Raw genomic sequence first — 11,321 nt, forward strand, 5'->3', positions numbered from 1 at the left:
CGAATAAACCAGCACCCGCCTGGGGCGATGGGAGCTGAAAGGGATAACGGTTGAACCCAATTTTCGCAAGCGGCTTGCGAACGGCTCCAGTTTTTTGAATGCATGGAACATTCACAGCCTAAAGGCATTCCAGATCTGCGTAGGCAGACAGGTATATTATATTTCAGATGTAAGCAATAACTCCTGAGCAGATGGTTAATAAAGTGGCGTTATGCCGTGTTGCCTTAATATGTAATATCAAGCTTAAGCTTAAGCAATATCTTAATATATAACATCAAGCCGTTGATTGCAACGCGGCAAAAAGCTTACAAAGTTCTGTATATATATATATATATATATATATATATATATATATATATATATATATACAGATACACATACTGTCGTTGCCGAAGCCCAACTCCGTTGCAGTGCTGAAGGTATTGCTGACCACACGCGTGATGTGGCTTAATGCGAGGTGGTGGGCTGGCCTTCCAATGTTTGTGTTTGCGTTTGGCTGATCATTAAGAGCATTTGGATGTTGCCTTGGTTGAGTTAGACTGGTTACAGGGCAGCCGGAAATCGTGGAGTTTTACGGCACGATAAAGGCCCTGTGGTGCTACCTGAAAAGTCCCGAAGCAAAACGAGTTTGTTGAACTGCAGTACTGGGACGATAGCTCAGAATACTGATAATAATTTATGCTCAACACGGAAGCCGTTTCAACTTCGGCCCGAGCCAAATTTACCTGTTTGCTTTTACATATCCGCATTTTGCTGCATCGTGCCATTTTTGCGCGAGATTCTACGCTTTTAGCCGCTCCACCAGAGCGCATGTACCAGCAGTTGCAACTTCGGATCTCTGGGCTTGTGGCGGACGGTCCCCCACGTTCTGAAAATTGTGGCGGACGGTCCCCCACGTTCTGAAAATTGTGGGGACGCGTCCCCCAAGTCCCCACGGCGTCGACGCTTCTATTCAGGTAATACAAATTGTAATTCCGCAGTAATTCACTTTTGTCCGCTTTAAAATCATTTGGCCGTGGATCCACTTAGCTATATTTACAACGAGCAAACACCCCGGAACTCCACATGTTTCATTTTGTGCGCGTCGAGCGGCGCTACGCGAAGTGCCCGATGCCTTTTGTTTACGTTTGTCAGCTGATGCATCGATATAGTAATCTTCCGCGCAAGGGAGCTTCTTGAAAGTTATGTTACTATTTGTGGTTTTATATCTTATACATACTGAAAAACGTGAACTGTTTTCTCATCCAGACATATTTTAAAGGTGAATTGTGATAAAAACTAGATACTATATTCTTACGCGTATGCATATACGTTCGGTAGATGTTCAGCTTCAAATTGGAGGCCATCTTTCATGTTTTGCGCCGCTGCAGAGGTCGAACCGACCGCATCATAGCTGATACTCATTGTTTTATGTTATGTATAAAAGTGTAAGGAAAAGCAGGTGATGAAACATGGCAGCGTCCAGAAAACTACAAGGTGAGAGCGCTGTTATTGCCTGAAATCCGGTCAAATATTGGGGTGATTTTTGTAGACAATTGCTGCGCCTCTGAGGACGCTTTGAGCCTACGTATCTCAGTGAAAGCTGCAACCCTGTAATTCGAAGTATGCTGGTGGCCTTTTAACAAAGCCAAATTTGTGGACTTGTAGATGAATGTCTGCAATCATTATATGACATATGATGATTCAATTTACAACAGCAAGGAATGTTGTAAGCTAAATGATAATGTGGTTTGTTGGAAGTTGTCATTTTAGGTATACCTTTTGAAAGTATGTATGCACAAATATTTAAGACTTTTTAGTCAAATTAGAACCTGTGGTGTGCTTTGGCTTTGTCTATTATCATGAGTATCTGATTGGTCTATGCCTGTTACTTATCTGAGTACTGTGTAGGCATATCAGTGGGTGCTGCCTTATTATCCCAGGTTATCAGATGATTTGGCCCTCATAAGCATCAGGCAGGTGAAAATGAATGTATTATATAAAAGATATATGAAGATGTCTGCATGCATGCCTATGTTGCCAAATAAAAGCCTATATGTTGTTTTGTTACATAGAAAACCTTAGTTGTGCAGTGCACCTATATCAGATAACTTTTTGTAAGTCTGGGAGGCATTTGTCCATGTCCATTGTAGTGAGTGATGGGCATAGTAATGGTATATCAAAAGATGACATTGAATTATTATTACACATTACATTAATTGGAAACACATGCATGTTTGGGTTGTGACACTGCTGTGTCATATCTGCTGATACATCTCCCAGTTTCTGTTTGCTGATATTAAAGCATGGGTCAGAGTAATGCATAGTGTATCTTGTCATTTAGTTGTAATATTATGATAAGGCATTTTAACCTTAGATATTGCAAGTGAGAGGTTTGGAATATGTGTTTACAGCAACCTCTTGTAGGTAATACAAGGTGCACAGCATTTGCTTTATATAGGTCTAATTTGTTAAAACTCATGTCCCAATACCTGAGATATCTTATGCCTTTAGCCAGACAATTATCTTTTAGCTGTTTTGTCATTGAGTAGGTATCACTAGAATATGCCACCAAAGGGCTTTTCATGTCAGTCCTGGACAAACATTTTTGGGTGTCAAAAGAAGTACATTCCAGTGTTACATTGATAAGAGGTGGATAGCATGGCACATTAGCACTGCATTTGGTCTAAGTGGCTTAAGACAATCTCCTATTCTGAAATCATGCATGTGCACCAAAACCAGTATCACAATTGTCTCAACAAGCAACTGGTGTCAAGATGCAATCCATTTACTGGCAGTGATATGCACAGATCTGTGTGATGGAAGATATGATGCCAGTGAGGCCCTTGAGTTACCAGTTCCATGAATTACTGTACCCACACATGTCACTTGCACATAGGTTACTTGAAATATTGCAAGATATACCCAGGCATAAAATTCAGATATTTTGTGGGGCCAAAATTGGAAGTGAATGCAAATGGCTGGTAGGATTACATACATTCTGGAATTGCAGTTCTGCATCCTGGATTATTGCTCAGGTTCTTGTGGGGGTTCAGACCTGAGACCCCTAGACTCACGGGGAATGAAATGGATCCCTGACACCTGCGTCCTGACATCCCTCACACAGTGTCATCTAATTGTCCCAACAAGCTTTTAACATCAGCTGTGAAGTGGCATGCTGGCTTAAGCTCTCTGCTGCTGGAGGTGTGCACACTGAAAACATTTGAGAAGTTGAACAGAGAATAGGAAAATGTTTGATGAAATGTTCTGCAGCTAGTAAGGATAGTGTGGTGGTAAAACTGTACATCCAGGAATCAGATGCACATGGTTTGATTCCCTGTGATGCTAGCACTGCTGGCTAGGGTGAGAGGCAGGCATTGGCATACAGCCTCAACAGATGGGTGTGCCATTAAGTCTCAGTAACAACAACCACAGTTTGGCTGTCTGAAGGTGTTGTTGCTGAATGTCAGTGAAGCACAGTTATGCCAGTTCATGAAATTCTGATATATAAGTAGTGTATTAGCATGCTTTATGCTGACATCTATGTTAGGAAAGCTAATTTGTTTTTGAAATGCAGAGATAAATGAACAGATTTGCTTTTTGTAGCAAGTCGTCAATGTCAGTGACTTCCTGCAAGTGCAGATTTTGTTGAAGCATTTTTGATTTTAAGTGTATTTGTGTTGGTGGAGGGTGGAGAGAGAGTATGGGATTGTAGAGTGGTACTTTATGTTGTTTAAACCCATTATGTCGGTGGACCTGATGTGAATAGTCACGCATAAATCAGCGACATAATTTTTTGGTATAAAATGTGGGCAGCAATTAAAAGGAGCCAAAAATAAATATAAGTGCATAATCTTAAGATCACATTGTTTAGTACTGCATCACATATATGGATTCAACTTATGCACTGTAATGAAATTGTATGTGTATGACTAGACAAGTCATGCCAGATTCTGATTCTGGTCCCAGATTCATGATTCTGATTTCACATGATTCTCTAAGATAACTGCATTCTTGGAATTATTCTATGGGGATGCTGTTTTTACCACTTTTAAAAACCATTGTCCCCCATCAAGATATATTTTGATTTCTAACTTTGTGCCTTAATTTTGGTGTTATATATTGTGTGACAGCTTACGTTACTCATTTTTGAAAAAACTACCGAAACATTCTAGTTGAACAGAAAACGTGGCAATCTAGACTGCAGCTTGTGAGGCAATTCCATTCACTTGGCAACAGTGCCAGAGTATTGCCACCATCCGCACAGCAAACTTGTTTCGGCAGTTCAGACTTCTTGGCTGTGAGATGCTGGCAGAGGGCCTGACAACATTTGGAACTATTTGTGGTGATGTTCACAGCCAATGGCCCTCTCCCATTAAATCACATATGTTGTGCTAGACATGTTTGTTTGAAGCAGCCTTCCCTTTAATTCCCAATGTCATATGTTGTCTATGTCTTTGTCTTTTGTATTTGAGTCTGGCAGTAGTTTTGCATCCTTTTTTATGCACAATATGGTCATGCCATGACTATCTTAGACAGCTTATTGTATGCTGCACCATGATGGCCAGATATCATATCAGTTGGTTTAATTGTCAAGCACATTGCACTGTCGTGTGACTGCCACATTAATACCAGTTAAGTATTCAGCACAGGTGCTCTTAGTGCAGACGCTCACACCCACATCTGCACACTGAGGCGCTGCTCGCTGGGTGACTCTGCTATGACGCGTGGTCGGTGGGCCGTCACGTTGCCGTTGCCATGGTGACACGAGCGGCATGGCGGTCCGGAACCATGCCAGCATGTCGGCGGCGCCACCACGCGACCACACCCCGTGCGGTTCTTTTTGACGATGTATAGTGGTCCTCCGTCGCGCACCAGCACGGTGGCCGGCGTGGGCGGGAGAGCGATGAGCCGGCGCTAGCCAGCCGCAGCAGACTCGACCGGCGTCGCGAGCTGTCGGCCTCGCTCGCCGGCACTGTCGGAGATGTTTTGTGCGTGGCGGGGGGGGGGGGGGGGGGGGAGGCGCAGTGGGCAGCGCTGGCGTCTAGCGTGTTATGAATGTTGGAGAGGCGGCGTATGTGTGTGTGTTGAGGTTGTTGTGTGGATATCGATCGGACACGACCAGGGGCAGTGCGAGGTATTTCTGGGGTCGATGTGTCTCTCTGCAGGTGGCGTCGCGATGCTATTCGTGCACGTCGGAGAGCTTTTAGGGCTTTTGACCAGCACAGCAGCACATTAAACCTCGTGGCTTTCAGGCAAGCATGAGCGGCCGCACGCCGCACTATACGAGAGGCGAAACATGCATCATGACGCAGCTACGTCAACTCACTGAATCGCCACACAACGACGTCACATGTAGGGGGCCGCATTAAAGGAATCGATGGACCGCATCCACCAGTTTCCCTTCCCGTACTGCGGGCGGGAAGTCAAGACATCACTCACCCAAGTGATGTCGCAGAAGCCATTGGGGAAGCCTTGTCAGACCGTTGCCGAAATGACACCTGCGATCCACGGTTTTTGCGGCACCGGGCGCGATGTGAAACTTCGTAAGTTAATTTGTATACAGGGGGACATCCTGACCTTCAACAAGCGTTTCACTTCGATGGAACCTCAAGCGGCCATTTGCTCGCTGCGTAGTGTAGCGGAGGGGTCCGACTTCATCCGCAGTGATATGGTACGGTATTTTCCTCCCCGTGTTCTACGAGCACTGCTGGCACTTTTCAACTATATGGGAGTCAGGTAACTTCCCGCCAACCTGGCGATAGGCCATAGTAGTGTGTATTTTAAAGCCCGGGAAAAGTGGAACGAACGTCCTTGACTATCGCCCGATCGCCCTCACATCTTCGCTTTGTAAGCTCATGGAAAAAATGGTGAATGGAAACACTCTTACTCCTATATCGCTCCTTGATTCGTTCAAAACTTGTCTACGGTTGTTTTATCTATGACGGTTCTTCAGACTTGATCAAACGTACTTTGAACACGATGCACCACGCCGCACTACATATCGCCACAGGGGCTTTTCGAACATCGTCCATAGATAGTCTTCTGGTGGAGGCTCACGAGCCCCCACTAGCATTGCGAAGGCAGATGCTGATCTGGGAACTGCTACATGTGCAAGCTGGCGCAGTTCCCACATCATCCCACTTACAAAGCAGTGTTTTCGCGTAGCTTACGAATGCTTTTTCTACGTCAACGGTCCCCACAAACTTCCCCTTTTGTGTACGAATGAGAGAACCCTTAGACGCGAGCGGCCTCAACTTAGGACGTGTCATCAGACCTAAACCCATGAAGACTGCTCCTTGGGAGCTAGCATCGCCAAGAGTGGATGTTTCGCTATCAAACATGCAAAAGCAACGAGTTCTCATGACAGAACTTAAAGGCGCAGCCTTAGAGCACATAGCCTCCTTGGACGGGGCATGATTACTTATACAGATCGCTCGAAGACGGATGCAGGTGTAGGGTGCACTTTTGTGTGCGGATCCACAACCCGGTCATTCATCCTGCCTTCACCTGCGTCTGTCTACACTTCCGAGCTTATAGCCATCAGCAAAGCTCTCTGTTTTATTTACACGCATTCCTATAACACCACTACCAGCTCAAGACATGTACCCCGCAGTGTCGTCGTTTATGCAGGAGCGATGGCAGTTCCACTGGAACTCGCTGAGCGCCAACGAGCTGCAGTCCTTGAAACCCCGTATTGGACTATGGCAGTCGTGTTTTCGGGACAATCGGAGGGAAGAAGCTGCCCTTCGCCGGTTACGCATAGGCCACACATATGCTTCGCACTGTCACGTTCTGTTGGCTGGCGACAGACCATGCCGCAGTCGATGTTCTGACCCGCTGACCGTGCGTCACGTACTGGTCGCTTGCCGTCACCTTACTGCAACGAGAGCGCAGTGTTTCGGACACTACGTCCAGAATCGCATGCTATGTGACTTTTTAGGGGATTCTTTGCACGCTGTCGAGTTTGGTAAAGTGCTCCAGTTTCTTCGCGCTATAGATTTCTCAGTTATCTTTTCATCATGATACTGGGCTTGACCATCAGGGCTTTATGGGATGACTCGATTAATGCACTTGCCTGGTGGGCGGCTTTGCATGAATTCATAGTTATGGGCGCTGCATGAACTACAGCAGTCGATGCGCCCTAAAGCCCCAAATCATCACCATCTCTGCAGGTGACGGGTGATCGGCGCTAAGGTCATGTCAGGTCAGGCCAGGTAAGGTCAGGCTCAGCTTGGTCGTAAGTGACGCTCTCAAAGGTCGCCACATGGCTGAAAGTGGTCTGGCGGCTATACAAGGCTGGGACTGAGGCTGACGCCCCGTCCGTTGTCTGCCCCCAGGTGAAATAGACAGGTGCCTAAAGAAGGTGACAGAGGGCGTCGAGACGTTCGAGGACATCTGGTCCAAGGTGACCCATGCCACAAACAGCAATCAGAAGGAGAAGTATGAGGCTGACCTCAAGAAGGAGATCAAGAAGCTGCAGCGGCTGCGGGACCAAATCAAGACCTGGCAGGCGTCTGCTGAGGTCAAGGACAAGAGCAGTCTTGTCGAACATCGAAAGCTCATTGAAACGGTACGGATAGCTCGTTGGCTGGGACCATCATACAGGCTATGACCCTGTATAACTTGCAGTGTGCCTCACGCACGCGCTCTGGTGTTTTAAAACGAAAAGGTTAGACGTCCAAACGTCAAACCGCTCAGTGCATCCAGCATAGCTTATGATCTCCTGGGGGAGGGGGAGTGCTTATCTGTTGCCGAGGCGCACTGACAAATTTCAGCCGTGGTGTGTGTACGTTCGGCGCATATCCGAGACCCGACGCATGATGAGAACTGTCATGGGCCTGAGAGGAGGGGTGTCGTGGTTTTGACGTTTAAAATGGTCGTGATCATTTGATCTTTCGATGATCATGTGATGATTTGATCATCACATGATCGTAGCCGTGACCACGAAAACGTTCAGCGTCGCGATCCAGCTTCAGCACTGCGTGAGAAGATGGCGGAGCGCTTTGGACGGGGATTGACACGATTGTTCAGCTGTCGGGGCCGCAACGCAGAACAGGAGAGGTGCTGTGCTCTGCCTCAGTCGGCTGAGACGCTGGTCAGCTGACGTCCAGCCGCGCCCTTTCAGCAAATGGAGCGGTTCAAGGGTCTGGAGCGGGAGACCAAGACCAAGGCCTACTCCAAGGAGGGTCTGGGCGCGGCCACCAAGCTGGACCCGGTACAGAAGGAACGCGACGAGTGCACGCGCTGGCTTTCCAACAGTATAGAGCAGCTGAATGTGCAGGTGAGGGGGGCGGCGGCGCCGGCGCGGCCACTCACTCCCGGCGCGGAGCAGCTCCCGGCCAGCGGGCGGTCGGCTGCTGCTCACGCCGCTGACAGGGCCGTGTTAGAGAGGCTCAGCTCTCTCTCCCACCGCCCACCACCCCTCCCCAGTCAGCTCAGATCCAGGCAGATTGCAGGTGTTCTGGCGGAAGTCTCTTCAGCCTGCTCAATTCGAGGCGATTCACGGAAGCTTAAGGTGGAGGCGAACATTTTTGTGGGGTTGGTTCCTTATACCTTTTTATGACCCACCACTGCCTTCTGTGTGTATGTAAGATGGTTGTGGATATTGCTTCGCTTTCCAGTTGCCTTCCTTTGTGTTGCGATGCGATTCGTATGTGCCCTGGCCTGTTATTCTGCTACATTTGCTCCATTTGTTAAGTTTTCTATGGTCCAGGTGATTATGATGTGCTCGTGTCCATCCGCGTCTTCTGCTGTATATGGACAGTTCCTGGTGGAGCAGGCTAGTCGTAGGGCTGGCAACTGGCTGGTGAATGTTGGTAGGGATCTTGGAGTGCCAGGTATTGCGTGATTTTATCAGCTTCCTGCAAAATTGATTTCCTTTTGTTTTTTTCTATTTTAGGTATAATTCAGTATCTATTTGGATAATTTTATGTGGCCATAGCTGCTGGATGTCCGGAGGTGGTCGGTTGTCGTAGCTTCATACCCGCCTATTGCCGTGCCTCGCGTTATATCTGCGCCAATGTGTTCGCACCACACGTAATTATGCACGAATGGGTCTGTGCCGACAGATGGGCTACAAAGTAACATACATCCTAGTATAATATAGTCATGATTAAGTGCAGACTGGTGGCATGCAGCATCTGTGCCTGCGATGTTCCGGTGTCTGACCGGCGTCCGGTCTGGCGGCAGATTGACCAGTTCGAGGCTGAGATGGACGGCCTCACTGCGAAGAGGAAGCGCGACAAAGACAAGTCGGAGCGGCTCGACCAGCTGAAGCACTGGATCGAGCGGCACCGCTTCCACATCAAGAAGCTAGAAACGCTGCTGCGAATGCTCGACAACAACGCCGTCGACATGGACTCGGTGAGCGTTGTGGCTTTGGTGCGGCCGGTTGGCAATCCGGCGATCCTGGTTCGAATCCCGCCGCGGGAAGCGTTGGCCGCTTCCGTTTCTCCTGGTCGGCGCAGCGTTTGTGACGCGGCAGTTGCATGCCTCGGTCAGTGAGATATAACATAGTGCGGCGCGGCCTGGACTTGGCGTCGATCGGGGGCGGGTGGTCGCTTGTTGTCAACCGAGAGGCGAGCTGTGAGATTTGAACCGGCGTGAGCTGCCGCGCGCGGCGGCGGAAGTGTGGTTGTTTTCGCAGTCATCGTGTCCGCGAGCTGTGGTTGTTGTCGTCATCGCGTGAAGAAGGGTAGAGATCAGATGGGGTGAGGAAGGCCTTTGTTCTGATAGCGTATCAGGGGGTCGATGGGGCGTACGGCAGTCGCGGCTTGTCATGGCTGTCCCGGCAGGCTATCATTGGGACCAATTAGGAGTTGATGTTAGATCGATAGAAGGATGTCGGTATTGCTGGCCGAGTGGGCCAAATTTCATTCGGCTGACCTTGACCAGCGACCGTCAGCTGTCAGTCAGGCTAGCCAACTGCCCCTGCTCGAAATTCGCAGCAACCGCTTGGCGAGCGCCCCCCCCCCCCCCCCCCCTTGTGATGGAAGCGCATGAACATCGTGAGCCGGCGTTCATGTTGCCGTTTGCGTATTTGTATTTGTCCCCTTCGCCGTGTCTGGAGCCTGCGCCACCTCCTCGCCGCTGCCGGCTCGGCGGCTGTGTAACGGAGCCACTGCCGCCGCCCTGACCAGGTGAAAAAGATCCGCGAGGACGTGGAGTACTACACCGAGTCGAACCAGGAGCCCGAGTTCGACGAGAACGAGTACATCTACGACGACATCAACATGGACAACATGGAGGAGATGTTCATCGCTGACGTGAGTGGTCGGCGTCGGCGACGTGCCGCGCGGCTGGTGGGGAGTGAGCGGGGCCCGGCACCCGACCGTCCGGCCCCTGTTCAGGAGGGCTCGGCGGGCCCCCCGTGGTAAGCACGGCTGGTGGAGAGAGACGCGACACCCGACCGCCCGGGCCCTGTTCAGAGGGGCTCGGCGGGCCCCCCGTGGTAATCACAGCTGGTGGGGAGAGACGCGACACTCGACCGCCCGACCCCTGTTCAGAAGGGCTCGGCGGGCCCCCCGTGGTAAGCACGGCTGGTGGAGAGAGACACGACACTCGACCGCCCGACCCCTGTTCAGAGGCGCTCTGCGGGCTCCCCGTAGTAATCATGGGTGGTATGGCGGGATCCGACACTCGACCGCCCGACCCCTGTTCAGAGGGGCTCGGCGGGCTCCCCGTGGTAATCACGGCTGGTGGGGAGAGACGCGACATCCGACCGCCCGGCCCCTGTTCAGAGGGGCTCGGCGGGCTTCCCGTGGTAACCACGGCTGGTGGGGAGAAACGCGACATCCAACCGTCCGGCCCCTGTTCAGAGGGGCTCGGCGGGCTCCCTGTGGTAATCACGGCTGGTGGGGAGAGACGCGACATCCAACCGTCCGGCCCCTGTTCAGAGGGGCTCGGCGGGCTCCCCGTGGTAATCACGGCTGGTGGGGAGAGACGCGAGATCCGACCGTCCGGCCCCTGTTCAGAGGGGCTCGGCGGGCTTCCCGTGGTAACCACGGCTGGTGGGGAGAGACGCGACATCCGACCGCCCGGCCCCTGTTCAGAGGGGCTCGGCGGGCTTCCCGTGGTAACCACGGCTGGTGGGGAGAAACGCGACATCCAACCGTCCGGCCCCTGTTCAGAGGGGCTCGGCGGGCTCCCTGTGGTAATCACGGCTGGTGGGGAGAGACGCGACATCCAACCGTCCGGCCCCTGTTCAGAGGGGCTCGGCGGGCTCCCCGTGGTGATCACGGCTGGTGGGGAGAGACGCGACATCCGACCGCCCGGCCCCTGCTCAGAGGGGCTCGGCGGCCTCCCCGTGGTAATCACGGCTGGTGGGGAGAGACTCGACA

At 50.8% G+C, this 11,321-nt stretch overlaps 1 protein-coding gene across 1 annotated transcript; it reads left to right on the top strand.

Annotated features, from left to right (window-relative positions):
* The first annotated feature begins 1,345 nt into the window (after positions 1-1,345).
* On the top strand, positions 1,346-10,373 carry LOC119091913 (CCR4-NOT transcription complex subunit 3). Its single transcript, XM_037214841.1, has 5 exons — positions 1,346-1,476; positions 7,320-7,552; positions 8,108-8,263; positions 9,172-9,345; positions 10,122-10,373. The coding sequence occupies exons 1-5, from the start codon at positions 1,452-1,454 to the stop codon at positions 10,356-10,358; spliced, it is 825 nt and encodes a 274-aa protein (XP_037070736.1). The 5' UTR covers positions 1,346-1,451; the 3' UTR covers positions 10,359-10,373.
* The last annotated feature ends 948 nt before the right edge of the window (positions 10,374-11,321 follow it).

This window comes from Pollicipes pollicipes, unplaced genomic scaffold (genome assembly GCF_011947565.3).
Source record: "Pollicipes pollicipes isolate AB1234 unplaced genomic scaffold, Ppol_2.1 Scaffold_3447;HRSCAF=4054_pilon_pilon_pilon, whole genome shotgun sequence".
NCBI classification, from domain to species: domain Eukaryota; kingdom Metazoa; phylum Arthropoda; class Thecostraca; order Pollicipedomorpha; family Pollicipedidae; genus Pollicipes; species Pollicipes pollicipes.